The sequence below is a fragment of the Solea senegalensis genome, linkage group LG1, assembly GCF_019176455.1.
Source record: "Solea senegalensis isolate Sse05_10M linkage group LG1, IFAPA_SoseM_1, whole genome shotgun sequence".
Lineage (NCBI taxonomy): Eukaryota > Metazoa > Chordata > Actinopteri > Pleuronectiformes > Soleidae > Solea > Solea senegalensis.
In genome coordinates this window covers 25,742,234-25,757,853 of record NC_058021.1, presented here as the reverse complement: position 1 = coordinate 25,757,853, position 15,620 = coordinate 25,742,234, and the positions used below count along the sequence as shown (strand labels likewise).

General features: G+C 41.2%; 1 protein-coding gene across 4 annotated transcripts in view; it reads left to right on the top strand.

Annotated features, from left to right (window-relative positions):
• sema5a (sema domain, seven thrombospondin repeats (type 1 and type 1-like), transmembrane domain (TM) and short cytoplasmic domain, (semaphorin) 5A) overlaps nt 1–15,620 on the top strand; it is a 118,036-nt gene that overhangs the window by 90,654 nt on the left and 11,762 nt on the right. For all 4 annotated transcript variants that reach the window (XM_044031845.1, XM_044031820.1, XM_044031828.1 and 1 more), the window contains exons 17-18: nt 13,167–13,376; nt 15,362–15,532. In XM_044031845.1, the coding sequence (XP_043887780.1) occupies nt 13,167–13,376; nt 15,362–15,532 (381 nt within the window). The remainder of the gene's footprint in view (nt 1–13,166; nt 13,377–15,361; nt 15,533–15,620) is intronic.

Sequence of the window (15,620 nt, the reverse complement as noted above, 5' to 3'; positions counted from 1 at the left end):
TCCAACTGGCTCTCTGTGTCTCTGCAGGCTAGTTACTGGCCCTCTCGCCTTAAGCCATTCCTTCTTTCTGCGTGTCTGTTGTGTTGTTCATTACATTTAGTCTTTTTTTTTTGTTTGCTTTCTAAAACTTTTCTTCTCGCTGTGCTGCAAAAGTTACAGAAGCAATATCCTAACCAGCTCTCTTGTCGATGGTCCCTCCCCACTTGATGTAATCAGTAGATGAAAGTTTCAGACGTGTCAACAAACCTCCAATCCACCAAGCCAATCATCTATTGACAACTAATTTTAACTCCTCCATGCTATCTCTCTCACTCAGACACACACAGAAGTTCAGTTGCACTCTTGCACAGTAGTACAAACACAAACTCTTAAGTCATCATCCCAGCTTTCCCCTTTTGCCTGATTTGGTGGACCACATAGTCTGGGTGAGCCACACCCCTGGAGGATTAAACAGTGTAAACGTCTGTACAAACAAGCCACTAATTGAGAGGTTGTTTATGTTGTCAAGTGGATCCATATTAGAGGGGAGACAGACTATATGGTGCCACATCACAGCCAACCAGATTCAAAAGCATCAGTTAATGTGTCTGTATGGTAAAGCCCTTTTGCCTCAGAAAGAGAAGCATTTTCTTTTTTTATGTACATCTTTAAAGATGAGCTGCAGCGACCTCCCATCACTTTAATTTCATCTGTGGCTCTGGGCGGTGTGTCGCTGCCACATGGTGCAGTAATCACAGAGGTTAGCCTTAGTGTGCGCTAACAGTGGGGTTTTCTCTCCTCTGATCTCTCAATTTTTTTCCTCATTTCTGATTATTCATCTCGGGCTTTTCCTTCAGTGCTGTCGCTGGAAGACGCTGTTCTCTTTATACTTTGAAACTAATGCTTAAACGTTCCTGGAGGGTTTAAAAAAAACAAAAACAACGAGTGCTGGCAGCCACCGAGAAAACCAGCCCATGGACACAAAGCGTTGTGTGACAGTTAAACATCCTCATCATTAGCAAAGAAGGACTTGGTGGGTGTGTCGAATATTTAATTAGTGAGAGGAAGTAACAGACAGTGTGTTTCATTAGAGGTTTTCGCCACGCACGTGAAATTGGATTAGTTTTGGTGTTTGACAATTGAAAAGTGAAGCATTTTCACCAACACGTTCATCTGTGCCGCAGAATGTATGCGGCCTATAGTCCACAGCAGACAGATGATGATGTGTGAATAACGCAGTACGCGCTTCAAATCCATTCAACAAACAGCATGCAAACATGGGTGTCGTTTCCTTATATTTGCAATCGGTAGCAAATGAGAAACACTGTTAACGAAGCTCACTGAGGTGCAAATTGTGCACCCGCACTGCTGCAGGTTAAATTTAGATTATTTCCTTTAATATTTCTGAGTCATAATTTACCTTTTAATAGAGACAGACTTCATTATGCGCTCGGTACCAAAGCAGTGATCAGTCGTGATGCTTGTGCACACTTATGTTGGCATTCTAACCAGTAAAATAATTATCTAACATCACTGCAGGCAATGAATGTTGCTGTCTTACATTCCATCAAAGCACGTAACAAATTATTTTATACCGTATCAAAATTTATTTTTCATAGTTTTAATGAAAAAAAATATTTTATATATATATATATATATATATATATATATTTTATTTTTTTTAAGGCCGTTTCACCCCAGCTGTGATGAACAGTTTGAATAAAAGCCGCTTAGGTGTTTGTGGCTTCTGTGTTCTACTCTCCCCTTCGTCCCAGGGTGATTGTTCAACTCCACACCTCAATATGATTCACATCTCAGAGGACTTTTATGTCATAACAGTAGAAAAAGGGGGAGAACTGACTCTAGTGATCCACTTTCTTGTCACACCTGCCTGTTTGAGAGTTTGTGTGTGTTTGGGTACCATGTGGAGGGCTGCGTTTGCCAGCTTTTTTAATGTGTTTTGGTTCGTTTTTTAAGACAAAAGGCAGTTTTCCTTACCTTGTTTTGGATCGTTACCATTTGAATTGTGTGTTGTGAGCAGGGAAACATCCAAAACGTGCAGGGCAGTCGGTCCCCAGGACCAGGATTGAGAAACCCTGGGTTAGAGCAGGATAGAGAGCTTGGCTGCGTTCAGTAATGGTACCGTGGCAGCCACCATAAATGTTTGGCCAGATGAAAAGTAGTCAGTTAGAGAGTTGGATCAGACCCATTTCTAAGCTTTAGTCCTGATATATTGTACCTAGTTTTTTCAGATGCTCTGTTATTTGTTGTGTGTGAGACAGTTGTGACTGTCTGTTTGTTTAATATGTAATCTTTAATATATAAGCAGAAACCACCGTCAGGTGTTAGGCTGTGTTCTGCCCGCCTGCTGATGAGTGGGAAAATGGATTTATGGATTTCTAGGAACATTCCGTCAGTGATGGACAGTTTATTATGACAGATGAGTCTGTTGTCAGTGTGTGTGTCAGAGAGAGAGGCAATGGGGTAGAGATCAGTGCACTCGGTTCTGCGGCGAAGCAGCAACGCAAAACCCTCCTTTCGAGATCTTTTAAGGGGTCTTTTGTGGCCGGCACTAGCTCTTCTGCAACAGAAGTTGATTATACGTGCAGAGAACCACCACAAACTCATTTTCAAAGGGATTTAGCTTATTTTCCCTCCTCTCTCAAGTTAAGATCAATGCCTCAATGTCAATGTTATTTACAGCATCCTTAAACTTTCTCCTTGTTTGGCTTGATTCAATGTCAAATTTCTAACCATTTCTTAAAAGCTGCTATTTGTAATGAATCATGACACTTAATTAAAGTGTCAATGTCAAATTTCTAACCATTCATCTGTGCACTAAAGCAAAAAAAATGTTTTTTTTACTGCCTAGTAAAGTAAAGGTAATGATATTCCTGTTGTTTAGAGTTCATATACATGCTTCGTAATTGATATAACAGAGGAAATAATCATAATGACACTAATAAGAGGAGTACAATGGGAATATAAATAGATAACAACCACTTGATAAAAATAATAATAACAAATCTAATTATAAACAGAATAATAATCAACATTTTATTTGATGGGGCAGTAAGGAACCATTAAAATGGATAGCGAGGCGCTGGCTCCCTGGTGTATACTGTATACTGTCTTTTTTGTTTGTTTGTTTGTTTATTCGTTTTCTCATTCAAAACCAACGCATGAACTGTAAACGATTCTTTTGCTGTCTCGACGTCCCACTGATGTCGCTTTCCCGCTACTCGATAAAAAGCCCCTCCTGCTGTGACGCCTCAGATCTTCCTCAGGCAGAATGTCACTGTGTTTGTGAGCGATCAGATAGAGCTGACATTTGATGATGTGGATGGCATTCAGGTTCGGCGAATGAAACACACCTGGATGTCTAATCTGCGATGCACAGAATGAATCCCCCCACCAATGGCGAGATTAAACAGATATTTGAGATGTTACTAATCTTCCCCAGATCCCCTCTTACTTTGTGTTTCAGTGTCTCTTATTTTAAGATCTCTGTCTTTATTATGGGAGATCAATTATGAGTGTATGGTTTAACCAAGCATTCACAATGAGCTTTAATTCTCTATAACATACGGACTTGTTTCGTTTCAGTGATCATGGCTTCATGATTGTGATAAGTTAATTTCTTAGGATCTGGAGTTATTTAAAATCCCCTCTTGTCATGGACAGCCAGTGATTAGTCTTGCTGCTGCTGTTGCCATTTTTTTCCCTTTTTATTTTAATCATAATTCACACGTCTGAATGGAAAAAAACCCAAACATTTGATCATTTGCATAATTGCCTCTACAGCCATGTATTTTTAAACGTCCATAAACCAAAGTGCAATTTATAAAACATAGCCTTTCCTTTTCCAACCCATTACTTTCATTCAGTGCTATTGTATGTCTTCATATAATATTTATGCATTAGCTCAAAATGAATATTACAAGGTGGTTTACACAAGACAATTGATGTTTGCATATTCCTCATCGCCCGCGCTGCTCTTTTACATTTTGTCTTTCTCTGTAGCTGCAGATGAATATGTCCCTATATTAAGGCAAGGTTCGCTCCACGAAATGGTGGTTGATTGGTAATTTATGGTCAAGCAACGTTCCTATTCGGACCTTTAAACATGCACTTAATGGATACGTGATGTCCATGATAAAGTCGAAAGTCTTTTGTAGTTTCAGTGCAGAAGATTTAATAATAATAGTAATCATGATAATCCTCATTCACAACTGGCGTCCAAAACCTTTTGTTTATCTTCATGGTAATCCACACTTAAGCATCCACAAACTAGGGTGAAGTCAGTTTGAGAATGATACGTTCCACACTTGAAGTTCACTTTTCCCAGCTTTTGTTCAACTTTTAATTCCATTTTTTTACACCTTTGCAATTTGGGATGTTTTGGAAATGCCAAAACGAATACATTGAATGTATCAAGTATCAGTTTTACCGCAGCCCCATTCACACCTTCTTAGTGTGGAAATAAAACCGCAGCCTGACAGGTCTGCTTTATGTACTTAGAGTTGTGTAATGGTGCGTATATGCAAGTATAAGACATTTATCCACCTCTGGGCGGGGGAAATATGCTTTATACCTTCACAAAATAAGCTATAGATTCATATCAGTGCACATCTTGCACACCATATTCCATCATGTGCAGTATTTTGTGGCATTCACTGCAAACAGGATGCTTTTGTCCCCCACTTTAAGCTTATATGCAGGGCCAGAGTACTTTTGTTGCATCTCAAGGTTCCAGCAAAAGTGCTGCCTGAAGGACAAACACAGGCAACAAACGTCTGGTCTCCCGACATCCAATAATCCACAAACTCCACAGCTCACGCTGCTATGGAGCGAACAAGCGAATACAATGCGACTTTAATTACACTGATAACAATTATGAGTTGGATGGAAAAGCATCTGCAGAGGGCCATGATAAAGTGAATATTCAATTTTTCTGCGCCTTTCGGTTCAAAGCTTCACTAGATGCTAAAAATTGTAGTACTGCAATATAAAAATACTCAATTTCACGTCATAAAATAAAAAATATTATTGATGATTATAATAATACGATGATACTTTAATGGAAAATATGCTTCTCATAGTTCAGACCATTCAGTCCCCTATGACGGTGGGAAAGTTGGTTGAGTGGGAACCAGTTTTACACACACGTAGCACTGCAATCTACATTATCGCATCATAAATTACTCTGCATATAAAATGTTAACCTTTGAATAAAACAGCATCTAAAACTGCCCAATAAATACAGTGGAGTAAGAAGTGCATATTTTGTTATACATATATATGTATTACTGTTGTGAATATGAAGCAGAAAGATCTACTTTATTTTGTAATATTCCACCTATAATATTGTAATTTAATCAGATTATCCAAGGCATATTGAGAATTGTCAGGCAGAGAATTGGGGCTGGAAGGTGAGATCAGTCAGTGTAACTGTCCTTCTCAGAAACCACGACACCATGATTAAGCTCTTGTTTGGACAAGTGGTTTTAGGGAACCAAATATTAATTGACCTGCTCCACTCTGAATATTCTTCAGGCTTCAGACTTGTTGCCTGTTTATCAGCATTGTGTCATTCATATATTCTGCAAAGCCACATGTCAGTGGAACAGATATCGCTGTCTCATTCAATCAACATAATGCTACTTAATTGGAACAAGTTCAAAATTCATCCATCCATCCATCTTCTACCGCTTTATCCTCATGGGAGTCGCTGTGCCAATGCCAGCTGACATTGGGTGAAAAGGCGGGGTACACCCTGGACAGATCGCCAGTCCATCACAGGGCCACATAGAGACAAACAACCATTCACTCTCACACTCAATTTATAATCCCCAAATGTACCTGTCTTTGGACTGTGGGGCGAGACCAGAGAACCTAGAGAAAATTCCCACACACACACACACACAGGGAGAACATACTCCATGCAGAAAGAGTGTAAAACTCAGCCACACTGAGTTTTTATGATACAGCAGTACTCATTTTGAGCTCACAGAGGGGTTTTTTTCTCCCGTTTTTTTCAATTTGCTTTCTCACAAAGTCAGAACGAGAGAAAGAGAAAGCACTGGAGAGATGAAAGACATTTCTGCAGAAAGTTGTGAGTATGTAATTTTCCTGGTTTGTGTCGGTGAGTGATGGCTTCATTTTTTTTATTTTTTTTTTTTACCCAGGGAGAGCGGGTGGCGTGTCAGCAGCCTGATGTGTTTCACTTCAGCTGATGTGTTATCAAGGCGAGGGCTTTCTCTTGGGCTACAGATTAGTTTCTTCTACACAGGTGTCACAGGCAGACACAGTAAACATAGGACAGTGCAGAGGGATGCTTCTGACAGATGACAGCCGTCCTAGCACTCTTATTGTTTTTCTGCCTCTCTTTTTTTTTTTTGAAGCTACACTGTTTATGCAGCGGCGGAGCTAACGAGTGAATACAAACATAGCTTCTTTTTTGTGGGAAAAACTTTGAGATTAGAATCTATTTTGCTTGTGAGACCTAGATCTAGTCAGCACATGTTTTTGGACAGTGAAGGGAAGCAGGAGTACCAGGAGAACATTCAAAGTCAAGGTGACAAGGCTTTGTATCAGTGTTCAGAGGCGGAGTGCTGCGCGGCTGCATGAGACTGCCGTGACTTTGTTTTATACGCGACACACACAAACTAGTGACTGTAGTGACTTGTAAAGCAGTTGTTTTCGGTGTACAGAATCATTAGAATCAGGCTTTCAGCAGTGCTGTCGCCAAATACACCACACTCCCCTGTTAAATGATGAGATTTTAGACATTTCCTTGCTAAACATTGGAGATGAATGCACGTTTTCAGGCTTGTTAAGTCTTTTTAACTGATCTACAGTTAGGCATTGTTTAGTCTGATTCTTCTAACTCATCCTGTGACGGCACTCTGACCAATCGGTATCGTCTCAACTCGCTTGGAGCCTCGCCTGAGCAGGTACTAAAAAAGTACCAGGTGCTATCTCTAATGGAAAAGCATAATAGAGTGGAGTCGAACTAGTGGAAACACGCCATTGGATTGAAACTGGTTACCATATGTGCCCCATACAACCTGTCTCCTTAGCAGTGCCGGTCCAGACAATGTCACAATTTAAGACACTGACATTTCCGGAGGTACTTTCTTGCATGAGCACACATAATGTATTTCAATAAGAATAAATCAATTGGAAATGTGCATAAGAGTCCATTTCCTAACTATTTTTTGAAATTGAAAAAAAAGCATCTTCTGAAAAAAAACTCTCCTGAAATCAGAAGACAAGATGCAATTCCCTCCGAGTTAGGAGGCCGGTGATGAAGTGGAGTAAAGGTAGCAGGTGGAAAATGGTGGATGTCAGTTAAATCTACCAAAAGTGGGAGTATCATATGAGGTGGTGGTGACAGGTTGTGTAATCACAAGTCAGACCTATAAATGACTGCTATCTTCTGCACCTTTTATATGCAATTATGCAGCATATCATACTATGATAAAGGAGAGGGAATTGAAAACACAGATCATACATGTTCAGTACTTCTCACGGTGTCTATTTTTGTCTATAACGTCCCGTAATAGAGCTGTAGCTTTCACCGAGTTGTTGATGACCACGTCCCTCGCTGCCACAACCTATGTCCTCTCTGAGATTACTGTGAGACAGAGTTCAAAACCTTGTTGCAATTAACCTTGAAACCACATTTGTAGGGTACGACTGTCTCACTGTCTGCCCCTGCACACAGTGTTGCAAAAATAGAATGGCACAGATTTTAGGAACATTGTGTCAACACATTTGCAAGACAGCATAGGCGATTAAAAAAACAACACTGTCTGGCAGTTAAAAATCCCCTTTTTATCTTGGCGTGTCGGCAAAAAATCATCCCACCGAGCTCCAAAAATGTTTATAACAGAGGGTTCTGATGGGACCTCATTTTAACAATAAAGATTAGCGAGCCAAGGAAAGTTTCCGGTCGTTGGGATTTAGTGAACTTAACTCTTGATGTCTTCTCTGATATTGATTAAATTTGCTCCGAGGTGTTTTGGGGTTTTTTTGGAGAGTGAACGCTGCCTCTGAGTTGAGAGCTGTGCTGCGAGGGAAAGTGGTGTATATTTGATGGAAGCACGTTTTTGTAGGTGGGGGGGGGGAAAAAATAATCCTGTTTGTTACCTGAGATTGTGATTGAGAGGGAAAAAAACATCTTAAATTCTATTGACAGCTGTTTTTTCTATGATGGTCACCATTTTAAAAATCCAGCAGGAATAAGAGGCTGGAAGTGTACCAAGGTCAAGCTCAGCATCAGTCAATTCATTCTCAGAAATTCTGTATTTGGAATAATAAACGTACTTGGAGAGATTATTGCCTTAAGCATGAGTGCTCTGTGTGTTTAAACCCATTAATGTCAAACTCCGGGTAATTTAAATTCTTCCAACAGCTGCTAGTTTCGGTTCATTTTCACCACAGAATAAAAATCAACTCACAGACACTTGAGTATCCATTAAGGCCGTCCATCACAGTAAACACAGATGCTGTGACTCTCTTGTCAAAAGGTGTGGGTTTTTTTGCAGTTTGGGCTAATATCATCTCCAAGAGCTAATTATCAGCTAGAAGCAAAAAAAAAATAATCATATCTTACTAAATGTTTTATCTTGTCTAAACATAAAACTCAAAGACTAGTGGTGATTAAAGCAGTAGGGATTTAAAATTAATGGAGAAGAAATTCAACTGAATTGGAGTTTAACCCATGAGGAACCACTCTTACTGCTTAATCAGTAAACCATCACTGAAATTACATATAAATATAGCTGGAGGTAGCATGTTAACGTGTATTTTGAAGTCGCACTTACTCAATAATTAATTTTTGTCAAGTCATGCAAAATGAGTTCTTAAAATGTCCCAGCAGAGGATGGTTATCAAATTGATGAAAGTGTAATTGATTTGCATGTATGTTCTGGGTTCATTACTTGCACGTGTTAATCGCTGTTTTCCTCAGAGACGGAGGTTTTAATTGCAGCCTTCCAAACTTTTTATTTGGCTCCTCCAGAGAACATCCCGACGGAGTGTTTCTGGGTCGACTCCTGCGTAGTAGAATTCAGGACAGCTCGGAGATAACCCCTCCATTTTTAAAAGGCATGGCAACAGTGAGCTACAACAGCCACACATTTTTATTTCATTTTTTTTCAAAGATACAAATATGGACATGTGTGTTTGACCGCACTTATATTCAAAGAAGAGTCCACCACAGGGAAGCATGAGGAGGAGGGAGGACGACGAAATAATGGGGAGTGAATGTGCAGTGAAGGATCTAAGACAGAAGAAGCACTTCCATTATTTTCTCTCAGTGTCTCAAGTCTAACGTTAACGCTGTGTCAATAAATCTTTGTTCACACATGACAGTGCATCTCCCTCCACAGCTGAAGGTTAGCGATTTTTCCACCTCTCTGTATCCTCAGCTCCTCTGCACTCATGTCAGCTTTGTCGAGGAGGTGTTGGAGTGAAGCATGAAAACCAGCGTGTTCACTCAGCTTAACTCCACTCTGAGGACCTGGCTTGTTAAAGAAAAAACTGTTTCATTCAGCTTTACATGCACTCTTTTATCTCCTTTTTCTTTGTTAATGGCAATCAGTATAATTTCTCTAATGTGTCTACTCCTACATTAGTTGTAACTTCTTCTAACTGGAACTCCTTATGAGGAGAGGAGGAGACACAGGTTGCTGTCCCCATCAGTCGATTCCAGACCCAGTGATTCCTCCAAATGAACCAGTAACTGGGCGCCGTCTGTTTATCATCACACACATATAGTGACAGTAAAGGGAGCAGCAGGAGAAATCAGCCATTTTAAAACACAAATATGCGCCAGGATCATCTCTCACAGCTGTACGTCTTAAAGCAAGAGTTATCGGTTTGTGGAGATCATCTCGTCACCGTCTCTCCCTTATTCCTCCGTCTCTATCTTCGTCTCGTCTCACTTCTTTCACTTTTTAGTTCCCATGCAGCATGTTAGATTGCACAGCATTGCGTGTCTGGTTCCCCTTGTTCTGATTCATGCGAATGCCTGGGTTCACTCTCTCACACACACACACACACACACGTTTGTTTACTGGGTCCTTTGCCTTTGAGTTTGAGCAGAGGGAGGGAGAAGGGGACTTTTTTCTTGTCCTACTTTCTTTGCAGTGGGGACTACTGGATGTCGCACTGTGTCTTTCTTAGTTTGGGCTCGGCCCAGCTTGTCAGGAGAGTTGGGATTAATTCTCCCTGCCTGTGTTGCAAGTCTTGTGCAGATCAATAGATCTAGTCGCTGCCTATTGGAGAGCGAAGGTACCACGCTGTTGTACTGGTGATGGGATGGCAGCACCTGCGAAGTAGCAGTAACAACCCAAACAGTGTATTAAAACAGTGTCAGTGAGCCAAACACTGTGTGTGTGTATTGTGCAGATTAGCATAATAAAGTGCAGATGCATTTGCACATGCATTTAGTGACAGTGGAGCGTGTAGGGTTCTTATAATGTGTGTGCATTTAAGAGGAGCATGATTATGAAATATTTCACTGCCTTGGGAGCAGTCTCCTGGGCTACACGAGGATTGATAAAGAGTATGGGTCACACTCTCGGGTGGGGCAGTCCGTGCCACTGACTACTCAGAATCAATAAAGAGTGGGGGCCTGTCAGCTCTCAGGCCGGCTTGATGCCTCGGTGAGTCGGCCTGTGCGCTGCCAAGGTCGGCCGTAGTTATGAACAGGTCGAGGATTTGTGTCAGGTAAACACACTGTCCTCACCCAAAGAATACAAAGCAGCCGTGCCACAATAACTGTCAGTGAAAGGAGCACACTGACAAAACAGCAAGGCCAGGTTGGAGGACAGAGAGACAGAATGAGGAGGAAAAAAAGAAATGAATGTTAATGTGAACGATAGAAAGAGAGGAGCATACAGAGTGGCAGTGAGCAAAATGGATGAGAAAGAAAGTAAGAAGATTTATTTAGTGCAGCGAGATCACAAAATGCCCGTCGACATAAGATTCCTCAATAACTCAATAAAAATTTCATGAACTCATTGAAACTTGAACCTTGATACATGAAACCCCTATGTATATTTGTTGCACAGTAGCTGCAGCTTTTGTGAAGATGAATCGATCGCTAAATTACCCTTTAAAGGTAGGGTTGGAGATCCTGAAAAACTGTTCGAGCAGGCTACATATTGAAGTCTAAGCTCCTTTCTTCAGATTTTCCAAAAGTTGTCTGGATAATTGACAACGTGATGATGAAAAACAACAAATACTCTAAAGAGTTCACAAAGTTAACAGTCCAGTAGATGGCGAGCCACCATGGCATCACTTTGTAGCCCTTTCTGGGCTTTCACTTGTCACGGCACCGATGTTCACTCTGGTCTTGGATCGCTCTGCATCAGCCTTTTTCTTGGCAGTAGCTTTCGCAAAAACCATCTTTCGTTCGCGAACGACACCTGTTGTTGGCCGATTTTCATTCATAACGTTGCTGCAACTGTCTCGTTGGATTTAACAAGCTAGCAATAGCTTGTTAAATCCAATTAATTTGACCCGGCCATTCAATATGATTGAATGGTGTTTTTACAGGCCTGTCCGTTCCACAGGTGAAGGTGGTTGTGAAGCAAAAATGCTTCCCAAAATGAACCACTTTAATTGATTTGATCATTGGTTTGAGGGTTTTTATAATAATGAAAAGGGTTTTTCTGATTCCCTTGCTCCATATAACAAAGAAGTACGAGAATTGATTTATGTTGGATTGTGGACAAAGTAATAGTCTTCATTTTGAGGTTTGGGAAACAGTCGTCTGACCAAACAAGTACACGATTGTTGACTATGAATTGTTTATGACGATAATCATTCGTATAGACAGAAGATGGACCCACAAAGCAGACTCAGAGACAAGAGTAAAAGTTCAACCCTTTATCAAGCTGTAGTCGGCACACGGGTAATCAGTCACGCAGGCAAAACAAGCAGGGGTCACAACAAACTCGCTGGGATAACAATAGAAGATGCTGGAACTCTCACACTGGGATAAAGATCTGGCACTAAAGGGAGGGGAGACAGAGCTTGAATATAGAAGATGCTGAGAAACTGGTACGGCACATTGGAGTGGGAAACTTGACTGAAGAGGAGATTTGAAACAATACAACATAAGTGTTCACAAAATAAAACACCAAATAAATTTGAATGTATATCGCAACAATTCAGGCAACTTCACGGTACCTGACAGTTATTTGCAGCCCTGTTAAAGAAATATAGATATATAAAAATCAAGGAAGGTCACTGTGTTGTGGTTAAGTGGTTCAGGAGTCCATATGTGCCCCTGGTGTCTCATCAACACAAAAGTAATGGTCTCTTCTTCCAAGGCAAACAGCAAACTGAGTTTGTGTTTGAAATGACGTCAAAAAACGGCACAAAAGACACAAAAGACCTGAGTGTTAAATGGAAAAAAAGTAGATAATAGCTTGATTTGCTGAATGAGTGAAGCCCCGGCGAAGCGCTTGGACAGTGACTGTTATTTCACTGGATTTGATTATTACGCTCTGAAAAAACTCTTTTCATTCAAAGAAGCCAGAGGCTTTCTCTGTCTATCTCTTTTCACGGCACTGATTAATGCATGTGGTAATTAGAGTTTAATAGAAATTACAGTTTCATATTTCATTAGGAATCCACGATTCCACTCATTCCAGATGAGAGTACGCAGATTAGTCATCGGATGTTGTTTGATGAGCGAGCATGTCCGTGTATTGACGGGGCACACTCAACTCTAACTGAATCCATTTTTAGAAAATGACAAAAAGGGCCTGTGAAGAATTACATGATGAATTACATCTACCTGTCTGTCTGCCTGCCTGCCTGCATGTCTGTCTGTCTCAATTTGTATTTATTTATTAAGTGCAGAAACTGTTCAAATCAAGCTGAAGCTTTCAGAGTCATCTCCCAGCTGCAGCAGTGAAGGCATTCACTTCCATCAAGAGCTGTTATTAACTCTCTGGCCTCCTCTCGCTTTTCAAAACAAATGCACATGCTTTATTGAAGTCAGGCACATCAGGAGGATAAGTATCATCCATATTCTCACTGACGGTTTAGTGAAAATAGCATTTAAATTATTTGCAAAACATATGATTTACTGTAGAAGTGCAGTGAAAGAGGAGTCTTATTTTTATTTTTTTGTCTCGTCTGTTTTTCCATGTACCTAATAGGCGAGGTGCTCCGTCTTGGGAGGATCTCAGGACATACAGTGAACGGTGGCTGGTCATCCTGGAGTTCCTGGTCCCAGTGCAGCCGAGACTGCAGCCGTGGGATCCGCAGCCGGAAGAGGACTTGCAGTAACCCGGAGCCAAAGTATGGTGGTCAGACCTGCCTGGGGCCGGCACAGGAATATCAGGAGTGTAACATCACCCCTTGTCCAGGTAAGAAATGGACACATTGAGTTTTAACACACCGCAAGCCGTGTTTAGTCTTCAAGGACACACACACATGAATCGGATTCTTTTTACTCCTACAGATACACACGACTCCACTCCAGCTATGTTTTTCCTTGGTTAATAGATAAAGAATTGCAGTGACAAAATAACTAACCAAATTATCAGGAATCACAAAAGAAATCAGCTGCAGATAAGAGGTGACGAAGACTCCAATTTACACCATGAATCTAAGAGGAAATCCCTGTGGTGCTTCAGCATGTAATTACATTGCTGGGTAATTATGCTGCTAGCTATGGGAGGCCTTATTCTGTTGTGAAAAGCCTTTTCGACAATGCATTTTCAACACTCCTCTAATAGAAGACAGCGAGAGGAGCCTCTCTAATTAGAAGAATACTCTTTCTGACAAGGGAAGTGAGCTGTCTAACTGGAAATCCAGTGCTTGGTGTGGCATAGAGCACACCTGGTATCCAGTACGGGTGCCAAGCAAACAAGCAGGATGTTGTCTCTGATGATTATTAATCAAGCCCCCAGGAGAAGGGCTTCGGTATCTCTCCGAAAGCTTGGAACCTGACGTCGTCTGTGGCACCCCGTGATCTGTCTCCATAAATGGTGCCATGCTGTAAGCAAGCGAAAGAGACAGCCTGAACAACCATCCATCCTATTTTTACAGCCTGTTAATGCAGTCAGTGAAAGTGCTTCACCAGCAGCTTGATCACGGCCACTAATAGGGTTGGTTGTTATTAGCTGTTAGCTCGGTGTGCAGAGTTCGAGTGGATCCAAGAGCATGGCATTGCAGGTCTGTGCATGTATTTGCCAACTGCTCTGGGATGTTGACTGTAATGATACAGTGGCTACTGTATGTTGATGGAAAAACTCTGCACTCCTGTCCCCCAAAGGAACTGACTTAACCCATCTTGAGTAGGAATGAATACTAATATGTACTCAATTAGCACTCCTGTGAAAGTGAGATATTATTCTCAGGGATACACGCTGTGCTGATTTGGCAGTTGTAATCCTCCCATGGTTAATCCACTGTATTTCAAATGCGTTAGTGTACTATGAAGAAGGGGGGGGGGGTGTTAAGTCTGCCATCCATCGGGTTTGGAAACGAATGAATCTGTGTTTTTCTTGCATCTGTGCCTGAGATGAGACGATCCGTCATTGAGGGCCAGGTATCGACTTATGTGTCGCTTTGTGATAGAGAAATTACGCTGAGATGACAAAGAGCATCGGCAACTTCAATTACCTGCACGGCGCTGCCAGCTATCCTCTGGTCTTTAAAAGCAATTCTCAAGTGGTTCTGAAAAGGAAATTTCTCTCTGCCACAATGAAGTGAGGTTTTATCCAGATGATTGGTGAAGGATATTTACCTGTGTTGTGATTCATGGCCATGATTGCCTCCTCCTCTCTTTTTATGTCTCTCCCATATGTCCCTCTTGTCGTGTATTTATATGTTTTCTTTGTGTGCCGGTTTTCATCATGAATTCCCTCCTGTCAGGTGTTTGCTACTTCATTCAACATTATGGGTGGAACAACAGCATTGCTTCACTGATCTTTATTAATGCATTAGCCACACACATTCAAATGACCTCATATTTATGTCACACTTCACTGTTTGAAATAGGTTGAAACGACTTCCAATCACGCTCAGATGTTGAGAAGAAATTTTCTTTTGAAATGACCTGGAACATAAATCCTACAAAACATGAAAATGCACATGTGGAACGTTATTATATCTCAATATTTTTGCCTCTGTTTGCTCTTTATAAACAGAAACACTGTTCGTATGCTGCAAAACTGTCTCTGTCAAGCAATACTATCAGTTTGTGTCACGTGGATCTGATTCATTGGCATTGTGTGAACTCATTTGACAATGGTTTGAATGTCACAGATGTTTGTTTTCATTTAAAAAGTTACGTGTTACTGTTTTAAGTAGCACAACTTTTGAATACTTGATGTTTTGGGTTTAGTGGATGGCAGTTGGTCATGCTGGTCTTCATGGTCCAAGTGCTCTGTGACGTGCGGTGGGGGACACTACATGAGGACGCGGACTTGCAGCAACCCTCCACCAGCTTACGGAGGGGACATATGCCTGGGCCTGCACACTGAGGAAGCACTGTGCAACACACAGCCTTGTCCAGGTACACAAACACACACCAGTTTAGCTAATCCATCACAAGTTTCCTGCTTATTTTTCAGTAGACTCTCTCAGCCCATTCGGTGGTCGCT